The sequence below is a fragment of the Coffea eugenioides genome, chromosome 11, assembly GCF_003713205.1.
Source record: "Coffea eugenioides isolate CCC68of chromosome 11, Ceug_1.0, whole genome shotgun sequence".
Taxonomy (NCBI): Eukaryota; Viridiplantae; Streptophyta; class Magnoliopsida; order Gentianales; family Rubiaceae; genus Coffea; species Coffea eugenioides.
Genome location: NC_040045.1, coordinates 41,357,983 through 41,376,309, shown reverse-complemented (window position 1 = coordinate 41,376,309; position 18,327 = coordinate 41,357,983). Strand labels below are relative to the sequence as shown.

General features: G+C 36.0%; 1 protein-coding gene and 2 non-coding genes across 6 annotated transcripts; 1 reads left to right on the top strand and 2 right to left on the bottom strand.

Annotated features, from left to right (window-relative positions):
• The first annotated feature begins 13,156 nt into the window (after window positions 1–13,156).
• Window positions 13,157–16,192, top strand: LOC113753699 (transcription factor bHLH30). Of its 4 annotated transcripts, none has more exons than XM_027297924.1 (3): window positions 13,158–13,392; window positions 13,828–14,358; window positions 15,199–16,192. In XM_027297924.1, the coding sequence occupies exons 2-3, from the start codon at window positions 13,870–13,872 to the stop codon at window positions 15,664–15,666; spliced, it is 957 nt and encodes a 318-aa protein (XP_027153725.1). In that variant the 5' UTR covers window positions 13,158–13,392; window positions 13,828–13,869; the 3' UTR covers window positions 15,667–16,192. The 4 variants fall into 4 exon arrangements, with proteins under 4 accessions (XP_027153722.1, XP_027153725.1, XP_027153723.1 ...); XM_027297922.1 differs by having other exon boundaries at window positions 13,818–14,358; XM_027297923.1 differs by having other exon boundaries at window positions 13,158–13,402; window positions 13,818–14,358.
• Window positions 16,193–17,392: 1,200 nt separating this feature from the next.
• On the bottom strand, window positions 17,393–17,466 carry TRNAI-AAU. The gene has a single exon. It is a non-coding gene; the product is annotated as a tRNA-Ile (tRNA).
• Window positions 17,467–17,534: 68 nt separating this feature from the next.
• Window positions 17,535–17,608, bottom strand: TRNAI-AAU. The gene has a single exon. It is a non-coding gene; the product is annotated as a tRNA-Ile (tRNA).
• Window positions 17,609–18,327: the final 719 nt, after the last annotated feature.

Sequence of the window (18,327 nt, the reverse complement as noted above, 5' to 3'; positions counted from 1 at the left end):
GAAGGTACTACTTATTAATTAGCTAGAAAAGAAGCATTTATCTTCCATGTCTCTAGTGGCAATGGATGCCATACCCTTCAAATATGTCACGTCTTTCTAAACTTGCACTTAGTTTTCAACTTTTTGGACAACACAGTAGAGAAATTGGCCAGACCATATAACTAGAATACCTTTGTTGGGAGGGGAGGACAAAGAAAAAATTTGATAATCTACCCATATCCTTGGTCTAATTCATCCCTCGGTTAAGTCACTTAAGTGTGCTAGTGGCAAGACTGAGACTAGAAAATCATCTTTCTATCTCATACATAATTTTTGCTCATTAAAATATATAAGCTGTGTTGATTAAGAAGGATTTCTTAAAGTTACTCCCGTGCATTAGGTCGGTGGTTTAAATCTCGATCAATACGATCCAACGTCCTACATCTTCGTGTAGCCCAATTGGAATCCTCCTAACATGCATTATATGTTTCGCTTATACATTGATAATCCAAACATAAGCAATCATCTAATGCATGATGCTGCATGAGGATGGTCGACCCGGCTTGGTTTAACCAAGCCGAGCCCCCTTTCCTGCCCATAGTTCCTGATAATGATCATCTCGGCCCGGTCGTGCCGAGCTGATCCCTTCATCTCGGCCCGGTCGTGCCGAGCTGATCCCTTCATCTCGTAGGGGACCCCCATCGGCTCTGGTCACCTCAGCTACACCCCGCGTATGGAGGATCGAGGTGACTCCTACGTCTACTGTTGTCCCAGAGTGGCGCTGTGACTGACGTGACAATAGAGGTCTAGTCAAAGGCCCTGACACTTGCAGGACAGACAGGACATCTGATAAGACCTATCCCTGGCACAAACCTGTCAAATCAGGCGGATACTCTCAGTCCCCGTCAGATCCTAGGAACTTGAATCCCACCATCTTTCCCTCCAAGTTGTCTCATATAAATATCAGAGCCTCCCACTCAGAAGAAACCAACTGAATATTCTGTAAGAATCACTCCTAATAGCTCCTTCCATGTTGATTCCTATCCGAACTAACTTGACCATCGGAGGGGAACCGGGGGACACAGCCCCCGCTTCTGATAATTTGAGCAGGTGATTTCTATAGAGCCGGCCCCACTACAGGATAATACCCTAGCCGCTCAACACAGCTCGTTAAACCAGAATTCACCTCTTCGCTGCAAATACTAAAGAAAATTTATGCAATGGAGAACAACCTCCTCAAGTATTATTCCCAAGGATTGAGATTAAAATTATGATCCATCCTGAGATTGGAGATGGGCAACTGGGTATGGTTGCTGTCACATAGTTAAATGAATGAGAGAGCAGAGAGCCAGCTGGCATGGAACGATTGAGATGAAATCAGGAAATCAAGAAAAGTAGGGGCTTTATTTTATCCTTTCTCACATGAAAGAAAAACCGTCGTCTCCATCTCTCTCTCTTTGGCAATTGGCTACCTCCGTAAATGCTGAGGGAGGCAAAGCTGTCTTTAATCTTTGCAACTAGTACTGCTATATGCGTTGTAGTTGGGTTTGCCAATTTTGCTCGCTGACATTATTTGGCATTTATGAATTATTTGACCTTTGGGCTTTCCTTTCCCCAACATTTGTTCTCCTTCTTCTTATTTTTTTTTTCCATAAAATATTATGATAATATATCCACAATTAATGTCAATTTTGTGGTGGTTGGATTTGAATTTGGTTCACAATTGCAATACATGCAATCCCGGTTGCAAGATCTATAGACTTTTTTCGTTTTTGACCTTTTCTTTTTATCTTTCGAAGGAAGGTGGCCATGCCCTTTATCCCCTGCATTGTTGTGAGAACAAAAATAGATGCACAACATTACTAAATCGCATAAACAAAACAATATAAAGGATAAAAATCCTAAAGATTAATTATATGCGTTTCCAGGCTTGACCTATTTTAAGTTCATCTTTGAAATGTTTAATCAATTTAAACCCTTTCGGAAAAGAAAATAACCCATTGATGCAATTTCCCTTAATATATAAATTGCTCACTCATACAATCAATTATAATAGTATGTGTATAGCCACTTGATTTACATCAACTACATGAATACTTTGAAGTTGAAAATTATTTTATATAATATAAAACTGCATTTGGCCTTCTCTTTTTTTTTTTTTTTTAATTCTTATTCTTCTGTGTGTGTGTGTGTGTGTGGGGGGGGGGGGTGGGAAAAGGTTAGGAAACAACCTATTGAATTGTGTCGTAAGCTTGGGCTTTTATCGTGATATCCATCAACCCTCGTGACTGGCCCATGCTTCAGTTCTCCTAAGAAATTCAGGCCCTTGCTTTGTTTTCCATAGGGTCGTTTAGTATACAGAATATTATGGCCTTGTTTGGCAAACAAGTTTTTGGCCAAGTTTGTTTGCTATAAGTTTTTTAACAACTTTAGTTACAGTAACCTCAAAAAACTTCTCAAAATTTTTAAACTACACACTTCAAAATATCCAAAAATTTACACACTTCAAAAATTTTTTCTACAACTTCTACAGTAAACTAGAGTAAAATTTTAGATAAACACCCAAAAAATTCACTTGCCAAACAGAGCCATTATTAATATTTCATACTTCCATAATGGATCCGGAGGCCCATACAGGATCCCCATGTATGGACGAAGATGCTTGGTGAATAGTGTTGGCCTATCGGATGTAGATGGGTGGATGTAGGTGCAAAGTGAAGGGTATCGGCTTATAATATTGGGTTGATTGAGGATCTTCTTGAATAGATATTTAATATTTTTAGCTGGATAAAAGAAAAAGAAAAAGAAAACGAAAAGGAACTCCAGCCCATTTGGATTGTTATATTTTTGGAAATTTTTGTAAAAAGATGTGCTATAGCGATTTAACATGTATCTGAAATAAAAATGTATTCACAAAAAACGTCAAAATTTTTTTAGAAAAAAAATGACAATCCAAACATTGCAGGAAGTCCATGAAGAATGCCTGCTCCGTGAGATGTCTTCATAATTTTGAACAGGAATGATGTAAATGAAATTAAGTAGTTGGTTTTTGACAAAAAAAAAAAAAAAAGAAATTAAGTAGTTGGTTGTCGTATATATGGTAGCTTCATACGTACGTAATGCATATATGCATACTGTATTTTTTGGACACAGATTCAATGTACCTTAAAGATCAACCACCAACTGAACGCAAGAGAAGGGTGGTGGTGGTAATGATGACTGCGGAGTTGCAAATTCTGCCAATGAAATGCCAATTTACTGCTAGTCATGCTCAATGTTTAAGGTGATTATCACATAGACACACACATCTATGCTGTTTATTCCTTGCAAAAACACTACCTCAACGTGTGATTATTGAAAAAGGTATCACTACCACTGAGGTAAAAAGAAGGTAAAGTATTATTAACAATTGAATGCTCGCTATGGTAGAATGGTCTCCCAAAACTACCCACTATCAGATAAAAGAACAGAAAGTTTTTTACAGAAAGAGTGATGCTATATCTCACTCTTTCTAACATCACATTTTTTGCCCAGTAAAACTCTTTACATATTTTGTAGAAAGAAATTAACTAAAGCAAAAGAAAGAAGAAATAATCAGATTGCCAATGGGTACAGATACGTATTCCCCTTCGTCTTAACATGGGGCTATTCAGAACTTTCTTGACTGCTAAATCTGCAGTTGAATATACAAGTACTTTTCGCATGCATGAACAGATCTTATGATTGTTGATTTCTTTAGGGCAGAGCTGCAGCTGCAAAAGCATATAACCATGATCACAGACGAGTCTTCAAACTTAGCCAACTTCTAAAGCATGTTGTGTCTGAGAAAAAAAAAAAAAAAGAACTTCTTACGCCCTTTTTTCAACTGTGTATGAATCATTAGATCAGAATCAAAATTACTTTAATCCTGCAATAATGACTGGGATTCCGAACTTAATTAATTCCTTTGGAGGTTTGAAGAAGACATCAGTTGTCATACTCACACCACTTGCTTTCGGCCATGAGTGGAATAAAAACTTAAAAGCATGTGTGTTCAAATGATTGACTGAAACAAATCAAACAAGAAAGACACTGTTCACATTGACGACATAATCCTTGAAATCCCTAACAAAAACTGTTCATTTGACTCCCAGATTCACTCCAACATTCCCTCTGACTTTGAGAAAATAACAGCTGCGAAAGAAAGAAGGAAAGAATATTTGCATGCTTGCCTTTGATTAAGACAGCTAACATTCAAACACTAGACCGCAGCTCCAGTCAAAGCTCCGACACTGCTTTTTAAGTTTTCCGGTTATTCCTAAATTTTTAATAGCTGAGCTCCTTTTGCGTCAAATCAGAGTTAAAAAGAAAATCTATAAAATAAGAGGAATTGCATTTAGACAGTTCAAGTTTCTTAAAATTTTCAAATCCCGTGAAATCATATAAAATAATCATATAACTACACTCTATATTCCATTTCGGGTTAATTTCTTTTGCGCTCTTCAATTATATTTCAAAACCCACTTTGATTATTAAACTATAAATTGGTACACTGTAGTCTCTAAACTATAAAAATTGTCCGATCTAAGCACAATTGTTAATGAAATCTCAAAAATTGAGAGAATCTGGACAGTTGATCAACATCATTGCATGTTCTAAGGGCATAAGGGTATAGTTTAGAGATGAAAGTTTCCAAATTTAGAGTTTGGGGACTAAAATAGAAATCAAATATAGTTGAAGGGTGCAAAATGAAATTAGGCCTTCTATCTCGGATCAAGTTCTACTAAAACTATGAAGTTCTTCAAGGAACCATTCCCTCAATTTATATCCAACACTAATTGCCACATAGATGAATGTCAACTTGACAGTCGATATTCAAAAGGGTACATAGCAGTTCGGATTACTATTTTTAGGAGTTTTGATAGAAAATTGTATTATAATGATTTGATATACGTAAAGTGGAAAGTTGATTGTGAAATATGTTCGCAAAAAATGTAAAAATTTTTGTGCGAAAAATCACAATCCAAACAAGTCCTATTTTAGTATATTTAAGAACGTAAGGGGTTTTTTGGGATTCTCAAGAATTCACAATTTCTAATTAATTAATGCACAGTGTAATGTTGTACTCCTTCCGTTTTATTGAAAATGTCATATTTTTCATTTTGGGATATCCCAAAACATTTGTCATGTTGAAAAAGTCAAAGTAGCTTTTAGTCTCTCTTTCCAATATAGCCCTTCTTTTTAATCATATGCATATTACCATTCAAATTTAAATTTTGAATTTGTGGAGGTAAAATTGGAAAGAGAAGTACAAACATCACAATCAAACAACTATTCTTAAAAAGTTGGATTCCCAAATATGATTAAATAATTAGGATGGAGGGAGTATTTAGTTTACAGTACTGTAGTGGCCCACTGTGATTGATCGACGTGGCTGATTGAAGGAGCCCAAGACCGTCCAGTTTCTTTGATCTGATTAAACCCTCAGACCTTTGATTTATACTCCTTCCGTCTGACTTTGATAGTTCTGTTTTCCTTTTCCGTCTATCCCAAACTGTAGTCCACTTTTCAATTGAAAAACGTAATTATCTTTTAATTTATCTAACATATCCTTATTTAATGTAGGTTGTTATTAGTATAAATTACCGTGTTTAATATAGATTGTTATTGAATATAACCTACCCCATTTAATACATTTAGATTTTCCAAAACATATTGATATATGAATGAGAATTTTGATTCTTTCTTAACCATCAATTCAAGTTCCCATAAAATCATCAATTCAAGTTTTCATGAATAATTAATATAAAGTTGTACTCTATTTAATGTAAGGGTATTTTAGAAAAATAGCAATTTATATTTATTTTTCTAATAAAGTTAACTATTTTTTCTTAAACTGTGTGAAAAAAACTAGAACTATCGATATGGAATGGGGGAGTAGTTTGATTCTACCTTCTATAAGAACACTTTCCGACAAAGTAAAACAGATTGCGTCGTTCATTATCATCTGACGGTGATCGTTAAGTAAACAGCTTCCATGGTCCACTAGCTCCAAATGGTTCTTTTATGATCTTATCTCCGTAAGAAAAATCCTCAAAAGGGTTCCATTCTTGTCTTCTTGTTAGCAATAAACTATGATGTTACATGCTATTTATGCGGAAAGCCATTATTTATCCTTATAATAAATCCAATCAGCGAACTGGATCCCATCCTCAAGTTTGAAGAATTTGATGGCATGTGTGTTTGGATTTTTTCTAACGGTGTTAAATGGGTGCTCATTAATTAATTTACACGTCTAAATTTTATTCAATATATATATTATGTATATACACACATTAACAATTATTACCGTTTCTTATATTTATACACTTTTTAAAATTAATCTTATATTTCTGAAAATTTAACACCTGAAGTGTATTTATACAACAAGTGTCTAATGAGCACCTGTTATGTATTTTATATTTCCTGATAAAATAATATCTAGATTTCCCAAGTAAAAGTTCACCTAACCGCAACATTGCATGGATTGTGGCCCTTCGCACGTATCTTTCTTAGCCAAGAAGTGATCGGAAACGAAAGAGGATTGATAGAGGAAAGACAGAAAGGAGTCACTCTAATATATGTATATTTTTTGTGTTAAAGAAAGCTTTTAGATCTTATAAAGAAATGCATAAAGCGGAATTAATGGTTACGAATCAGAACGGGAGCTTCATCGTTAGCTAGTCAAATGTCCTTAATTATTAGTTAAAAAATTGGATCATCATATATAGATATGTATATATATACAACATATCCGCTGTTGTTGGAGAGAACAAGAACCCTATAGTGCACACTGCACATTGGATCCTAGTAGTAGTGCACTGCAAAATAGTTTTGAATCATAGAAATTATAATGAACCGAGGTGGGGAAAAATGTGAGGTCTAATTCCCCACTAATCAACTAATTAAATACCTTTTCCACTAATCAATCAACCGAACACCTTTTCCACTGAGGATCCGAGGATAGGATTGTGTCAATAAACTTCTCTGTCATCATCAAGCTGATGAGCAAACATGTACAACTCAGCTTAAGCATCTTTTATTTCCAAAGACATGCATAGAATAAAAATTCGAAGAGTAAATTATCTTGGATTTGCAACCTATAGTGCACTATAGACGTGGGAATTCTCTTGATGGACCACTACTTGGATTGATAATTTGCTATAAACTTATGATGCCAGATGGTAGTAGAGTATTTCTCTTCTTTCGCAACACACAAATGAGAAAATGGTCCACAAAATGATATGTACCACCAAAGCACTAGTCTACTTGTGCAGTTGTGCCATAAACCAGGCAGATTATTCATGAACCCTCATGATCTTGTGCGTCTAAAATAATGATAGATCATGAGGACATGAATCAACAATCATTACTTGCAGAAAGAATGTTCAAGCGAATCAACAAACACATGCATGGTATCACTATATTTATTTTGGAAGATGTATCGAGCTTTAGTTGAATGTAGGTAGCATTTACAGGGAAACACAAATAACTCATCCGGTGTTCTTTTTTTTCAGCAACGATAACAGTTTGTATAACCTATTCTAGTCTAATCTGATACGAGGGAGAGGGAAAAGTCACAAATAGTGGCTGGTGGGAGGTAAGATATACTCGAACACAAATAGTGTTCGAGTATATCTTTTCTTTTTTTCTTTTTTAGCCTAGGCAATCTTTACTACATTACAAATCTTGGGTGGGATAAATTTGGTTAATGGACTATTATTAATGTTGAGTACATCGTTTGACTAATTCTTGCTAAAGACTAAGGAGGAATTGTGAATAGTGAATACTACATTGATAACCGATCCTAGCTCAATAATGTCTTTTCTACTATTTAAGTAAACCATCAGTCTCTCAATTCGAATAATTATTGAGAAATTAAATAAATGGCGAATAAAAACATGAAAATCCGAACATTATAGATTTCCATTACACTACTCGTTATGAAATTTGTCATTGTCGCCACCGTCATTAATATAAGTAAAATAGCATGCCACCAACTTCACAACCGCCGCGGCCACCACCATCACTGTGCCGCTAGCATGGCCACAACTACCATCACAAGCAGTAATTAAATTCGAGAGATAATTCTGACATTAATTTAAAGCATCCAATTTTTAACCAGGACATTTCTTGAAGTATGCAGCTATTCAGGGGAAATGTTGCATAACCCCTAAGTACGTAGTTTATATATATAATTTTTTTTCAAGGACAATAATTAGGCATAGAAGATAGGAAAATAATAACACTTCTGTTTTTTTAAGGAAAAAGTTTGGTTGAATTCGCCTTTGGTCACCACCACGAGTCAAAGTATATCTCCAAAACCATAAATTACTTATAGGAGTTCATACGGATCGCCGCTAACACAATTATCACGTCGACAGTTGGATTCGAACACACGACATCCTTTTGTGATAAAATGATTCGTTCTTATCAATTGAACCAAGTTGTGTTTCATCCACTTCTTTCAATGCATGGTTGAGCCACAACATGCGCAAGCCTTCTTCTTTTGACTACATCCTGAGAAAAAAAAGAAAAAAGATAAGACCAAAAAAAAAAAAACAAAGCATGTGATATGCATAATACTGGAAAATTAAAGATGAAGCTAAGTTAGTTGTTAATTTAGTAATTAAGTACCCATTAGTACGAGAGTAGTGGCACGAGACTATAATTTAATACACGAAAAAGTGAAGGTGATCATAATAAATCCAAAATTTATCGTACTTTCTACACCTCCTTTTGGCTAAATGTAGCCTGTACAATTTGAAACTTTAAAAAATAAGGACCCCATTATAACAGAATGTGAAAAGGTTCATCCTTTTTGTTGCGATTTATTTATTTACAAAAGCCAATAATCCGAAAGTCTACTTTTTTCTTTTTTCCAAGAGCAAAAGAGACACGAAAACTAAAGGCTCTTGTGCTTAGTAAAAAGACGTCATGACAGCGTGGGACTGATGTCATTATAAACCCCACAGGCTTTGGCCTTCTCGTGGGCTGAGCTATTAGTGGTGCTGGTGCGAATGTAATCGATTAGTAATTGAATACCATATTGAAATTAAAAAGGAAAACACTGCTCTAATTTGTCATTGTCGAGCAAAATTTTTCCTTTTTTACTCTCTGCACTATCCATGTTGATATTAATATTGGAACTTTTAAGATACAAAATACAAAATAAGTCATTTTCTATTAAAAAGAGACTATAAAGTTCTAAACGTGTAGATGAAGTGATAAATACATTGAAAATTAGGGGTGCAAACAAATCAATTTCAATCGAATTATTTGTCAATCTACTCAATCAAACTCAAGTGCAAATGTAGATGGAGTGATGAGCATTAACTAGGGTTAAAAATGCGTCGAGTTTAATCACATGATTCGCGAACTTTCTCGATCAAAACTCAAACTTATATTCACAGTGATTAAGCTGGAGTTGAGTTGAAACAATTTGACGAGTTCAAACTTATATATTTTAGCTTGAATCGAATTCCAGTGAGGTACTATTTGAGTTTTGCTAGATTCTTCTACCCCATTCGAGTCACTGTTCAATATTTCATCCACTCAAGTATCTTATTGGCATATACAGTTTGTGCAACTAAGATATAAAAAATGAATACAAAGTAGAAAAAGATTAAGGAATTGGGACCAAAGTAGCCATGCGTGTGACCACCAAAAGGGTCCAAGAAAACCCTCCCTTTAGCTTCCCTGCTCAAAGCAAATAGTACTGCAGGCTTAAACAGAGAAAAGGGTCTGCACGTAGAGTGACCTGACGCTGACGCTGGAAAAAGTGAACCCTCCGTACCAAAAGAGGGCAAAATATATGAGACGAATAAAGCACCACAAGAGACATTGGAAATAAACTTGTGCACGATTTGGCATAATTCATCTGTCTAATTTACTTCCAAAGTTCTAACGTCAATTATGCCAAAAGGGAATTCTTGAATGTTAGTAAATAGTAGTAACATTGCCCAAGTAATAAATCTCAATTCAGGCTCTCTCTCTCTCTTTCACAGACATTCACACCCAACAAGACAAACAAACACATGCATTTACCACAGTACAATTGCCAATCATGGTGCTAAATCTAAAAGGGCGAAAGGGCAAGAAAAAGTTAGTGAGGTTGATGATGGTTTTTGTTTTACTTTTCCTAGCCAATCCTCTGATTAACCGTGCGATTGCTGATCCCTTCTTGTTTTTCATCTTTCAGGCGAAAAAAGCACGTCAAGCGTTTTACTTTGTCTACGTGTAGTAAATAACAAGGCTTCATTGTAAAAGTTGATGAGCTTTTAGTATTAGTAGTCGAGCATGTTACTAAAAAGTAAGGAGAATTTAATTAAAAAGTTAATTAGTCTTTTTAAGCATGTAGTAACATAGTTCAATTTAAAATACTCGTTGGTCCAGGTAATTTAAAGAACTATTTTTTAGAATTTGTGTAGGAAGTGGTGGAGTGATCCAATAGTATCTATTGCTAACTAGTGTGGCCTTTAAATCTTGCTAGCTCTATAAACTTATATATATATATATATATATGTATATGTATATATCAAAAAGAAGAAAACAAATTGCCCATGAAATTTGACTATCTTTGCTGCTAGAAAGACTGTTCTTGTTGCCTTTTACATTTCCATTTTTCCTTCCCCACACGATTTTTCATTTTCTCATCATGATTTATGACATTTTGACACTTGAATGGAAGGAAATTTCTTGCCAACCTACTCAAGGGTATATTTTTTAGCCTTGTTTGGACACAACCATTGTTCCCCTTCCCCCCCCCCCCCCCCCCACCCCAAAAAATTTTTTGTATCACAGACATATTTTCTGATCACTTTTTATTTTTTTAATCACATTTTTATCACATATACATTGCATCTTAAAAAGTGCTACCAGAATAATTATACGTCTCTTCGGATGGCCTATGGATACCTGGATGTGAGATCTTCAACTACAATTTCTTGCTTGACCAGAAACCAAAAACCAAAAACCAAAAAATAGGAGTTGGAAGAAGGCGATGATGAAACGCGCACTGCTGGTAATTGCTGCTACTTGCAAGTAGAAGAATGAAAAACATAAGTGAGGCAATAAACAAAGTTCAGACATATCAACTAGCACCCGAAAAGAAACTACAAGTTCTCATGGACTAAGTATTAATTAAGTCTCTGCCCTGATTCTCTTTCAAAAGATTTTCGATTCCAAAAGGCCCTGGCAAATGTCATTGAATGCATGCAACTGAAACCAAGGAACTAGTGTTAGTGTATATATGCATATGATACAGCAAGATTCATTGAAGGCCATTTGAAGAGAGAGAGAGAGATAGAGATAGAGGGACTTGTGGACTAGTAGTAGTCATACTGTACACAGTTTTCTTTTTTTTTTTCCTTATCTTATCTTTAATGGAACTAGATAGATAGATAGATAGTAATAGTAATAGTACTAGTACTAGGGAAGGAGTGTGTTCCAAGACACAATGATTACAAGGGGTCTTGGGGGGAGCAGAAAGTGCTGGCGTGGAAGTAGCTATGGAGAGGAAGAAGGGAATAATATGGGAAGAACGTGGGGGCTTGACCGAGGAGGAGGAGGAGGAGGAGGAGCTAGGTTCCCATACCAACCTAAGGCAATTGAACCAAGGAAAGAAAAGCTAAGAACCCTTTCTATCATCACACTCAAGACACATACAAGATACAACAACAAACAACAAACAACATGAATGAATATGATACATCACAAACACACACTAACGCACTTTTCTTTCTGTCCATCTCTCTCTCTCTTTCTGATCTTTTCTGCTTTGTTAATAAATATTGCTGTCTTTGGTCGGTCGACAATCTGTGTGTTGTGTGCTCACTGTGTTGTGTTTGTGTTTCCCCCAACTTACCAATTCTTACTCTCTCTCTCATCCTGCCGCAGCAGCACTTACACAATGTAATTATACGCTTTGAAGTTTGGACCAATCACAAACCATCATGCTTCCTTCAAGATTATACAACAAAACCCCATATCACTGCATAGCATAGCGGTAAAAAAACAAAAAAAAAAAAAAAAAAAAATTTCCTTCTTTGAGATTCCCAATGTAGAGCTTACTATCAAATCCCATTTGATAAAAGATAGCACTACTTTACTTGAGAAAGGGTAATTAATTAATTGATCATAATATAACTAAATCACAGTCCAACTAAAACTTTTTCTTTTCCTTTTCACAATGACATATGGCCGAAAGTTTTCTTACACGAAACTTGACTAATTAGAATACTTTTTCTACAACCATCATTCAATATATAGGATTAACATTTTATATACTGACAGTATATATATATATACTTTTATCATTAGATGACATATATATCTGAATTTAAATTTAAACTTTAAATTTTATACTCCCTCCGTCCCACTTTGATAGTCCTGTTTTTCTTTTTCATTTGTCCCAAATTGTAGTCCACTTTCCAATTGAAGAGTGTAGTTATTTTTAAATTTTTCTAAAATACCCTTATTCAATGTAAGTTGTTATTACTATAAACTATCTTATTTAATATAGATTGTTATTGAATATAACATATCCCATTTAATGCATTTAGATTTTCCAAAACATAGTGATACTATATGAAATGCCAATTTTTTATTCTTTCAAGCTTATTTATATCAATTCAAGTTCCCACAAACCATCAATTCAAGTTTTTACGAGTAATTAATATAAAGTTGTACTCTATTTAATGTAAGTATATTTTAGAAAAATAGCGATCTAAATTTATTTTTTCAATAAAGTTAAGTATTTTTTCTTAAACTGTGTGAAAAAAAAAAACTAGAGCTATCAAAATGGGACAGAGGGAGTATATGTTTCATGCATCCAATTAACTATATAATAGCGTATACACTATCAATCAATATATATATAATTAAGTACTCGTACATATTTTATACTGCTCTTAAGGGAATGTCTATACTATCCTATAGTAATTATGTCCGAATATGAATATTGTGTCAGAACATGAATACGGGAACCAAAAAGAAATTCGCTACTAAGGCTGATAGCTACAGAAATGGATCGTGAGGGAGAAAAGAGTATGCCGTAAGTAGAAAGGAAAGTAAGACCAACAGTACTAGCACACCTCCTCTATATATGTGAGGAGTGGAGGGAGGTGGAAGACTATTGAGGGCCCATAAGAAAACAAAGGAGCCAAAAGGATACAACCAATAAAGCATACAGGAGAGAAAGAAAGGGAAAGCTTATGCTCAGTTGATGGTAGGATAAAAAGGGGCCGAGCCTCATCATCTCATCCGTCATCACCATTTCGGATTCATTCTATCCCCCACAAAGGTTGTGGCAGAAAGATTAGAAACCTACCAAAGTTTTAAAGATCCGTTTGGAAGAGAAAGACTTTTCAATCACAAATCAACAGCCAAACCAAGGTCTGTTCTGGTCTGTCTGTCTTTCTTTTCTCTCCTCTCTCTCTTTTTTTTTTTTCATCCTTTCTTCTTCCTTAACATCCCTTTTAATCCCTTTTGCACCCCCAGAGGAAATAGAATCCAAGTTCCTTCTCCGTCCTTTTCTTTAGTATTCCTCCTTTTCATCTTTATGTGAAGAAAGCATGGATGGTAGCTAGTGGAATAATCCAAAAGTCATCCAATGCGATGCTTGTTTTGTAGACTTGGATAAATATATACTTTCATAAAGTGTGTGCAGAGAGAAGAGAAGAACATATTCACATCCTACCTATATATGCTAGTGGTTTATACTAGGAATCTCTAGTTTTAGTATTACTGTCTATTATGTGCGACAACAACATTGAAGATCAACAAACTGATCATTCTTCTCCTCAAACCATAACAAATAGTGCTATTCAGGGCTTCCAAGAAAAGTTACATCTTCAACCAAGCGGGCTAGAGATGCAGCAACACAACAGTACTGATGCATACTTGGCAGCTGCTGGTGGAGGAAGGTCATCAGGAGGAGGAGGACTGATGTTCCCAGAAGTATCACCAATCTTGCCATGGACAATCCCTCAAGTTCACAGCTTCAATCCAGTTCATCAGTTTCGCGATCACGACCCTTTTCTTCTCCCTCCACCACCATCACCCTACGGGGGTTTATTCAATAGGAGACCTCCTCCTCCTGGTCTGCAGTTTGCGTATGAGGGTTCATCATCAGACCATCTCAGGCTTATTTCTGACACCTGTTTAGGTCAAGTGGTTCAAGCTAGTTCAGCAGCTCCTTTTGGGCTTCAAGCTGAGTTGCAAAAAATGACTGCTCAAGAGATCATGGATGCTAAAGCTCTAGCTGCTTCCAAAAGTCATAGTGAAGCTGAGAGGAGACGAAGGGAAAGAATCAATAATCATCTTGCTAAGCTTCGCAGCTTGCTCCCTAATACCACCAAAGTATGCACCAACATTCCAACCAACTAACTAATCATAAGCACATTATTCTCATTCCTGCATGGTCTTTTTTGTGTTGCACATGTTTATTAATTCCTCCTTTTATGCTTTGAATTATCTTATTAAGATTCTCAGATTCAAAGATCTCTAAATAGATTTCCTGTGAGATTCTACTTAGATTTGTCAAAGTATGGAAGAGGAATTCTTCACGTTTAATAGAAGAAGAGTGAAGAATAAATTTAGGTACGGAAAGTGGCATACTAGCAGAATCGATATTAGATAATAGTCTGGTTGGTATACTTTATTTCTTTTGATATATCTGTGCAGCATTATTTTAAGGATCCATTCTTTCGAGCTGTGTGGTTATATTCTTCTGTTCTGATTGTTGTGGTAGTTCCAAGGTGGTAAGAAAAAAATGGAAAAGGGAAACAAGCGTTAATGTCGCATGGTTGATATGAAAAAGAGAAACCACGGTGCAGTTGAAAAGCTAAATTGGAAAATTCTTGCCGGATTTGCAGTTGATATAACTAGAGAGTTAAAAAGAAATAAAGACAGACAAGGAAGCATTCATGTCAGTCTTATTTGCACACTATAAAGTATAAACTCCCCCATGCCTAGTCTCAATAAACCCCAGTCCACCCTTAAAATGATCAAAAAGTATCTACCTAAGAACCATTCTTCAACTACGCATCCCAACCCTCTCCTCTCTTCTTTCCACACATCTTGAAATATCTAGTTCGTCTTCTATGCATGTTCAGACTTGTTATCTTGATTTATATCCTTGCTTTACTATTAAAAGCATATACATTTACTAACTCGCTCATTTACTTTTTTGTGGTTAAGACGGATAAGGCATCATTGCTGGCTGAAGTAATACAACATGTGAAGGAGCTAAAGAGGCAGACTTCTTTGATAGCTGAATCAACACCAGTTCCAACTGAGATTGATGAGTTAACAGTTGATAATGCGTCTGATGAGGACGGTAAGTTGGTGATAAGAGCTTCATTGTGCTGCGAAGACAGGTCTGATCTCTTGCCTGATCTCATTAAGACATTAAAGAGTCTGAGGTTGAGAACACTGAAGGCTGAAATAACAACTCTTGGTGGTAGAGTTAAGAATGTTTTGTTCATCACTGGGGAGGATGATACAGACAGTGATGACCAGCAGCAGCAGCAGCAACAGTACTCTATCAGCTCAATACAGGAAGCCCTTAAAGCAGTTATGGAGAAAACCAACGGTGATGAGTCCGGTTCAGGGAATGTTAAGAGACAAAGAACCAACATAAATATCCTTGAACATAGGTCCCTTTAACTATATTAACATTATAATCAGTTTCTTCATCTTCCTTGTGTGTTATTCTGTGTGCTTTTTGGTGTGTTTTTGTGGGGTTTTTATTTTTCAACAATAATTAGTTTGTGCTGGTGTCCAACTATTAGCCATTCAGTATCATCAATACGTAGTATTACAACTTTACAAGGGGGTTTCTTCCCTAGTATTATTGTCGATCAAAATACACACAACTCTGATGGGGTTGAGTTTAGCACTACTACTGATATGATCGCACCCGATATGGAGTACACATTTCCACTGAGGAATATATATGAACGCCTGAAAGTCTGAAACAGACAACGTGGGACTGTGGTTGGTGGGAGTTCCAAGTTTGTTGTGACTCGGATTGCTTGTGCTACTAGACAATGCCACAGAGAGAAAGAAAGATGGAGAGTGGGATAAGAAGGGAAGAAACAGCGAAGGATCTTTTTCGTGAGGAGAGAAACCTGATATAAAAACCTAAGAAAGAAATGTGGATTTTGATAGCTTTCTTTATCTCATTTGGGGGGGGGGGGGGGGGGGCAAAAGAAGAAGTCAGTGGTGAGTTTGTTTTCTAGCGACGAGATGCTTCTTGTCTCTTTTAACAATCTCTCTCTCTCGGCAGCATGTACATGACATAACAATCATAAGAAGAAGTGTCGAGACTTAATCTTCCAAGATAGGGCTTTAACTTCCATCCATATATAACAACTTTTCCTCCTGCATCTTCCCATTGGTACGATATGCTGATTTAGGCTTCCAGCTCCGGTGGTCCAACGAAGAGAAGAGAGAGTTTTTACCAAAGCAAGCAAGTTTCAGAGCTATTCATCACTCACGAGACCTTGTGACGACTGAGTTCAGAAGAAAAATGTATATATCATGTTATATACTGGTGGCCTGATTCCTTGCCTGCCTTCTCTACTTGGTCTTCCTTGACTCCTTCTTTGCCTTAATTTACTTATTTCGGATTTGGGTCGTTGGTCATGGTCATGGCCTCATGGGGTGTTGTCTTTGTTAATTACTAGTGTCAAGGTTGATCATGATGTCGGTCATCTTCTCATATATATATGGATACATGTTTTCACTTGGGGTTTACTCTATATATTCACTACTAGTGGGTATATTTGGTTTCAAATTTCTAGTGCTCAACTTGCGCATTTCCAACTCTAATCATTGCCAGAGTTGCTATGCTATGCGCTGCCTCTAAATTTTGTGTATATTCATTCCTTCCCAAAAAAAAAATTTATTTTTGTGTATATCATCCAGTAGTCTAAATTAGTAAACACGAGAGTAAAGCATACAGTTGCCACTGTTTCTCTGAAAAAGGGATCTTTGTTGTGAGTTTCAGTCAATTTTAGCTTATCAGTATCAATCTTTCCATTGCTTTTTGTATATGGATCATGTTACACAAAGTACGCAGACAACATGAAGGAGATACCATATTTCATTAGATTTGTACCTAGCCAGAAACTATTAATACATAAATATGAAAACAACAAAATATATTAATATAACAGAGCGAGTAAATCAAATAGGAGTAATAGTTTTCGGGCCATCTGAGTTTTCCGGATTCTCCTCCAACAAAAACGTATCGAGACGGTATTGAAGTTGGCTGCACGAGAAAAAAAAAACAGACAAAGTTGTTTTCATGCTCAATGCTCATTCCCGTTTAATCAAATCAATATTGCTTGCACAACATTAATTTAACCGAAAAAAAAAGGATGTAAAATGGCCCATGCAGGTCTCGAACCTGCGACCTTCGCGTTATTAGCACGACGCTCTAACCAACTGAGCTAATAGGCCAACTGCATATTTAATCTGATTAATATTCCTTGCGGATCATTAATTTAACCCAAAAAAAAGATGAGAAATGGCCCATGCAGGTCTCAAACCTGCGACCTTCGCGTTATTAGCACGACGCTCTAACCAACTGAGTTAATAGGCCGCTGATGCAGATGTATAACAAGAGACAAAAGCGAGGTCAAATTGCACCAGCGTCCTTGAATAAGATGCTATGTCTCATCTTGTCCCTTCAAAAGATTTTTATTGAAATTTGTCCCACCGATTAGATGTCAAGTATGACATGTCACAAATGCTGGAATGGAAAATTGAAGCAATTTATATTTACCACCTATATGCCACACTGCTAAGCCTTCTAAGGCTTGGTGGTTTGGGAGGTCAAGGGTTCGATTCTTACCTCTCACAGAAAATTGTCATTATATGTGACGGTTTTCAGTGACCATCTTCGATGGAGTTTCTACTCACATCGAGTTCCCTTCCCCCTCCCCCTAGATTAGACTAGATTAAGTTATAGGGATCCTATCGTTGTGACAAAAAAATATATATTTACCACCTATATAATTTATAATTCTCAAGAGGTCAAATCACTACAATTACACTCTGTTTGTTTCTTCTCTATTTTGCTTATACCTTATACTATTGACCCCCGTTCCACTTGTTGAAGCCTGAAGCCAAAAATCCTCCCCCCTAAAGAGTCTTGCCAACTTTACACCTTTTTTTTTATAATAGAGAAAAATTTGAATGATTTCGAGTATATGAGTCAAAGTATACCTACCTTGCTATTTCTCAACCTAGATATTTTTCATGTTTCTCACTTTGCTTTCTAGCTTTCATCTTGTTATATTTTCCAATAACAAATAGCTA